The 5,609-nt window shown below is 30.3% G+C and overlaps 1 protein-coding gene across 1 annotated transcript in view; it reads right to left on the bottom strand.

Moving 5' to 3' along the window:
* Positions 1 to 1,250: 1,250 nt before the first annotated feature.
* LOC106461420 (protein tilB homolog) overlaps positions 1,251 to 5,609 on the bottom strand; it is a 33,691-nt gene continuing 29,332 nt past the window's right edge. Inside the window, exons 15-16 of the mRNA XM_022388370.1 lie at positions 4,646 to 4,858; positions 1,251 to 2,615 (exon numbers count right to left, since the gene is read on the bottom strand). Coding sequence (XP_022244078.1) covers positions 4,666 to 4,858 — 193 coding nt within the window. The 3' untranslated portion in view covers positions 1,251 to 2,615; positions 4,646 to 4,665. The remainder of the gene's footprint in view (positions 2,616 to 4,645; positions 4,859 to 5,609) is intronic.

Below are 5,609 nucleotides of genomic sequence, written 5' to 3'. Positions count from 1 at the left end.
CTATCCCACTTCTGACACAAATTTGTTACATCTCCGTTCGTTAGTTGATTTTCTGTAACTTCGTTCCGACGAAACTTTAGCGACACAAGTCCTTACTTAATAAAACTGGTTTATTATTTCCGAATACAACTTTACTTAATTTCAACAGTCGCGCTATAACAAACGCTATATCTCACGTGGCCAACAATATTTTGTCCGCATACATTCAATTACTCATTACACTGTTGTCCCGTCACGTTGTGAGCATCTTATATATATATATACCAGACTAACATATATCTAGTAAATGCTAGGCCATTCTTGAAGGAAGAGGATATTTCTAGAAATACGTGGCGTGATACTAGTCACGTGACCTCGCTGACGCAACAGTACAAAAAAATTTAACCACAAATATTTTTTACTGTTTTTTTTTTTTAATTTGTAAAATGCATTAATTATTATGGTTGGCTTTGGATTGAAGGGTTCAGGGTTAGAAACATGATACCACTAAACAAACTTATTATTTTCAGTTGTGAGTGTTATGAAAGTGACAGGTAATCCCAACATTTGATTCACAGAGCACAATGAAGTCCTTGTCGCAGTGGGTAAGGCTGGCAAGCTGCTTCCAGTTAGTGAGCAGTTCAAAATTAGTGATGATTACAGCTGGCCATTTAGCTTATGTATGCATAAAGTACAGTTCAGATTAAAAAATCTTAATTCCATTTGTTAAATCCATAAAAAAAAACAGTTTATATAAATAAATCCAATCTTATCCAATTTTGAAGAAAATCTAAAGAATTTTTAAAAGTTCCAAAATTTTAATGGCTGATAAACTTTTAATATCTTTTGTTTCTTGAATATGAATGTGCAACATTTCCTGTTTCTTGGCTAAGTCTTCCATTTTGGTAATTGTTAAGCCATGATAAAATTCAGTTATTAATAAGGGGGGGATAGAACTAAATAAAAAAAGTCTCCAAAGGGAAACTGAAAAATTGCACATCTATAAACAAAATTTGGAAATTAAGCTTTTAGAAACATGTGAAAGAGCATATTGTACCTATGAAAATGATATACTAAAGGATATTGTAGATAATTTAGATGCAAGATGTAACAGAGAAATGAGGATATACTCATGAATATTGTAAAGTTAACTAATAATAGAATGGAGGGTGCATGAACTGCTCTTGAGAAGAAATACGTATTAAGGAATAAGGTAACACGTAATTATAACTGAAATGTTACATACTAAATGTCTTGAAAAAAAAAAAAATCTCAGATTGGATGGGCATGGAAATATGACGACTTATAAACAAATATAAAGTTGAGGTATTGTGTTCCCATATGCAAGTCTTTCATAAATAATATTTACAATAATCAAACATTCTACATGTAGCTTTATTCAACTCAACTAAATATAATGATAATACATGTACAAAATGACACTGAATTTTAATTATTACCAAAAAAAATATGAAATGATTTAATACAAACTACTGTGCAAGGCCATTTCAGACCATCTTGTTATAAACACTTTTATTATTTGTAATTTTTTCTTTTTAAAATACTGTTTTCCTCTATCATACTTCACTATCTAATGTAATCTGTAAATGTGACACTCATGAGATATACTGCATGTTATAAATTCATGTAAAGTTCAATAATTACTGTTTTAAATTTTGAAGAAACACCACACAAATAAAGATTAAAATAGTCAAAGTTAAAATATTATTTGACACAATGCCTAACATATTAAAGAGCATATTGTATCTATGGAAATTATATACTAAAGTATATCATGTAACTGATCTGCATGACACTGTTAGTAAGTTATTAAATTTATAATATTTTATTATTATTATCACTAAAATTGAATAAACACTTTGTCACACATACCTCATTGTATTTTGTTCTAAATACTAAGCAAATAAAATAAAAGTCATTGACTCTACTAACACTTATATAGCAATTACATAGTCCAATTACCAGCACTGTTGCAATTTTTATAATCCAAAGGAAATAGAAGTATAAAAATTAGGACTAAAGGTCATTACAAAGAATCACTTATTATTTCCTTATAATAATAATATATATTCAACTTACTAAAAAACTTAAAAAATGGCATTATTTTAGATGAAGATTATATATCTCAAGAATTAGTATAAATTAATGTTTGGTGAAATATTTATCGAATTACGAAACAAAAAAAATGTTTAAACCTTTATATAGTATGACATAATTATTCACTTCCTAATAAAACAAGTACAATGCTTATTGGAACATTTTAAAACTTGCCCTGAATCTAATCTAAATAAACTTTCTAACTGGTTTTAGTTAAATAACATATTGTGAGCTTTTTCATAATTGCTTACAGGTTCTTCAGTTGTCTTAATATGGTGTGAAGCATTTCTAGTATTATGCCAATGTTAAAATTACCAGCAGTTCCAAGAATAACGTTGTAATATCCTATGTTTCATCCAGTGTCTTTGGAAGAATAATAGTTTATATGTTGAGAAAGCCACAAAGTAATATTAAACTATTAAAGATGTTTTGAAACTTTACCAGCAGTATCAGGATGAAAGCCATCCACAATTGATGCAAACTTTGTAAAGAAAACTTTTCTGTTTATTTAAAATATCCTGAAAAAAATAGTTTACTTTTATAAAAATTCTGATTTAGATAATTTTTAAAAATAAAAATAAATTTGGTTATGATTAATTGCCCATTAATATTTATTTATTATGATTTAGCATTATAATTCTAGACATGTTTAAAAAAATCCAGCTATAGCAATCATCACATATTTGAGTATTTGAAAATCAACTTATGAATGTGAAAAATAAATGTAACACTTTTAGCTATCTTTAAAATATATTTCTGACTTATAATTCACAGGAAAAACATTTATCTGGAACAAGTAAAAAATGTCTGAGTTATTTAATATATTTTCACAGAAATAGACACCATATAGGTATGTTTGTTATCAGTTTGTTACATGCAAGATTAGAACATGCACATACAATGAATATCAAAAAGATTTCCCTCCAGTGAGTTTGCAGTAAGTCAGTGGGCTTATAATGCTAACAACCAGGTTTTTATACCTATGATGGCCACAACACACATAGCCCTATGTGTAGCATTGTGATTAAGAACAATTCTATTAATAATGGCAAAATTGTATTTAGACACTAGTTCAACTCAATATAATCATTAATCATATTGTCACCAAATATGGAAAAAGTTATTGACATTTGGATCAACTGTTAAAACACATTACTGCACTAAGTTGCACTGTAGAACTTTTAAGCTAATACATTTACATGTGTTATGAATATCTAAGGAAAACTTTAGATATATTCATGGTTTCATAATTTATAATGTGAATAGTAAATGGACAAAAGCTACAAACTCTGTGTCTAGGGTGACCAGATTTCCAAAAAATGAGACAGCCCAGCTCTTGCCCCGAGTTTCAAAATGGTCCTTGTGCTTTATCTTGGCAGCGTGATACGTAATGTCCAATTTTAACTGTGTGCTATCAAAAACACAGTTTTGCAAATAGCGTACTCAACTTTGTTATCCAACTCACTTACCTGTAAAAAAGAAAAGCCTGCTTTCAAAATATCTGAAAAAACACACTTTCCTTTTGGCATTTTGACACTATGATAGGTTAAACATTTTCAATAATAAAAAATATCATAGAGAAATGTCTCTGATGTTTAACTGTTCACCAACTACTCTAGCTCTACTACAGTACTACTGACTAAAAAACCTATACAGATCTGGGTTTCTCACCACACACACATGGAACTTTTGGAAGAGTTTGATGGTAGGAGAATGCATGTTACAACTCACCATGCACAGATGGAACTTATGAAAGAGTTTTATGGCAGGAGAATCATGTTACAACTCACCATGCACAGATGGAACTTATGACAGAATTTGATGGCAGGAGAATCATGTTACCACTCACCATGCACAGATGGAACTTATGGGAAAGTTTGATGGCAGGAGAATCATGTTACAACTCACCATGCACAGATGGAACTTATGACAGAGTTTGATGGCAGGAGAATGCATGTTACAACTCACTATGCACAGATGGAACTTATGACAGAGTTTGATGGTAAGAGAATGCATGTTACAACTCACCATGCACAGATGGAACTTATGAAAGAGTTTTATGGCAGGAGAATCATGTTACAACTCACCATGTACAGATGGAACTTTTGGAAGAGTTTGATGGTAGGAGAATGCATGTTACAACTCACCATGCACAGATGGAACTTATGACAGAGTTTGATGGCAGGAGAATCATGTTACAACTCACCATGCACACAGATGGAACTTTTGGAAGAGTTTGATGGCAGGAGAATGCATGTTACAACTCACTATGCACAGATGGAACTTATAGGAGAGTTGGGCATATTACAAAAAAATGAGCAAGTCAAGTAAGTCTCTTACATTTGTGATTCGAAGTGACTGACAGTTTGATGTCTTTATAATAAAACTGGGACATCTGGTCACCCTACCTGTGGTACAAAACTAACAGGTATAAATACCATCTCATTTTCCTAACATTGTGTTTTTTAAATCAAAATGTTTGATTTAAAAACTAAACCTTTGTTTGTAATTAATTTGGTTATTTTAAATATTACTAAAAATTACTTACCAGTGATGTTTCTGTAACTACTAAATTAATGGTGGAACATCGGGATCATCTATAAAATCTTCAGAATTACATCTCTCCTGAGTTTCTGGCAATCTGAGAGTCAGTGAACCTATCATCTGTCTTGATTGTTTACTATTTATTTCTGTTATTTTGTCCAATACAGCCATAGGACACAAGTCTTCAGTAACTTCTAATTTCTCATTAGTAGAAGTACTGTAAAAAAATCACTGTATTCAACAATTGGAGTTTTAAAATAAATTTTGAAAATTACAATGTTCCCTCAACATCTGAATGGTAAGAGATGTGAACAATACTTTTTTTCTGTAAATAATGACATTAATAGATTAATTCTCTTCAAAACAAGCATTTCATTGAAAAATTAGCACAATGACAATATGTTTACTTACTAGGATCTTTCATAATCATTAAATAGACTTTAGAGCATTAAAAATGTTACATTTTAATTAAGATAAATAAAATATAACCTTACTCTACAGAATATTTATTTAGAGTTTATCCAAAACATTCCTGCTTATTCTGCAATTCAAATGACAAAACACGACTTTTTGTGATTCTCTCCATGCTTGAATGATGTCGCATCAATATATCAAATAGATTTGTAGTCTCGTTTAGACAATAAAACCTTTTATATGGTATAATCTTAGGGATATGGTGATGAGAGTGGTATTCCACATAAACAAAAATTTCTTTAATACACTCTAAACCTCCTTGTGAGATTGAAACCCATGTTAATGTAGTTTTGTGTGTTTGTTTTAGTGATTTGCACATAATCAAAAGTGTTCAACAATTTGTCATTTTAGGCCATATTCTTCCTGCAGATCATATTGTTATGTTAGAAGATACTCTGTTGGCTCTGAAAGCCTACTAAGTTACCTAATTCAATTCTTCAGAAATGTTTTCATAATATGGTGTTTATATATATAGTGTTGCGTAATCGAGATCA

This window comes from Limulus polyphemus, unplaced genomic scaffold, assembly GCF_000517525.1.
Source record: "Limulus polyphemus unplaced genomic scaffold, Limulus_polyphemus-2.1.2 Scaffold954, whole genome shotgun sequence".
Classification (NCBI taxonomy): domain Eukaryota; kingdom Metazoa; phylum Arthropoda; class Merostomata; order Xiphosura; family Limulidae; genus Limulus; species Limulus polyphemus.
The sequence above is the reverse complement of the archived record's forward strand: the minus strand, read 5'-3'. Positions and strand labels throughout refer to the sequence as shown.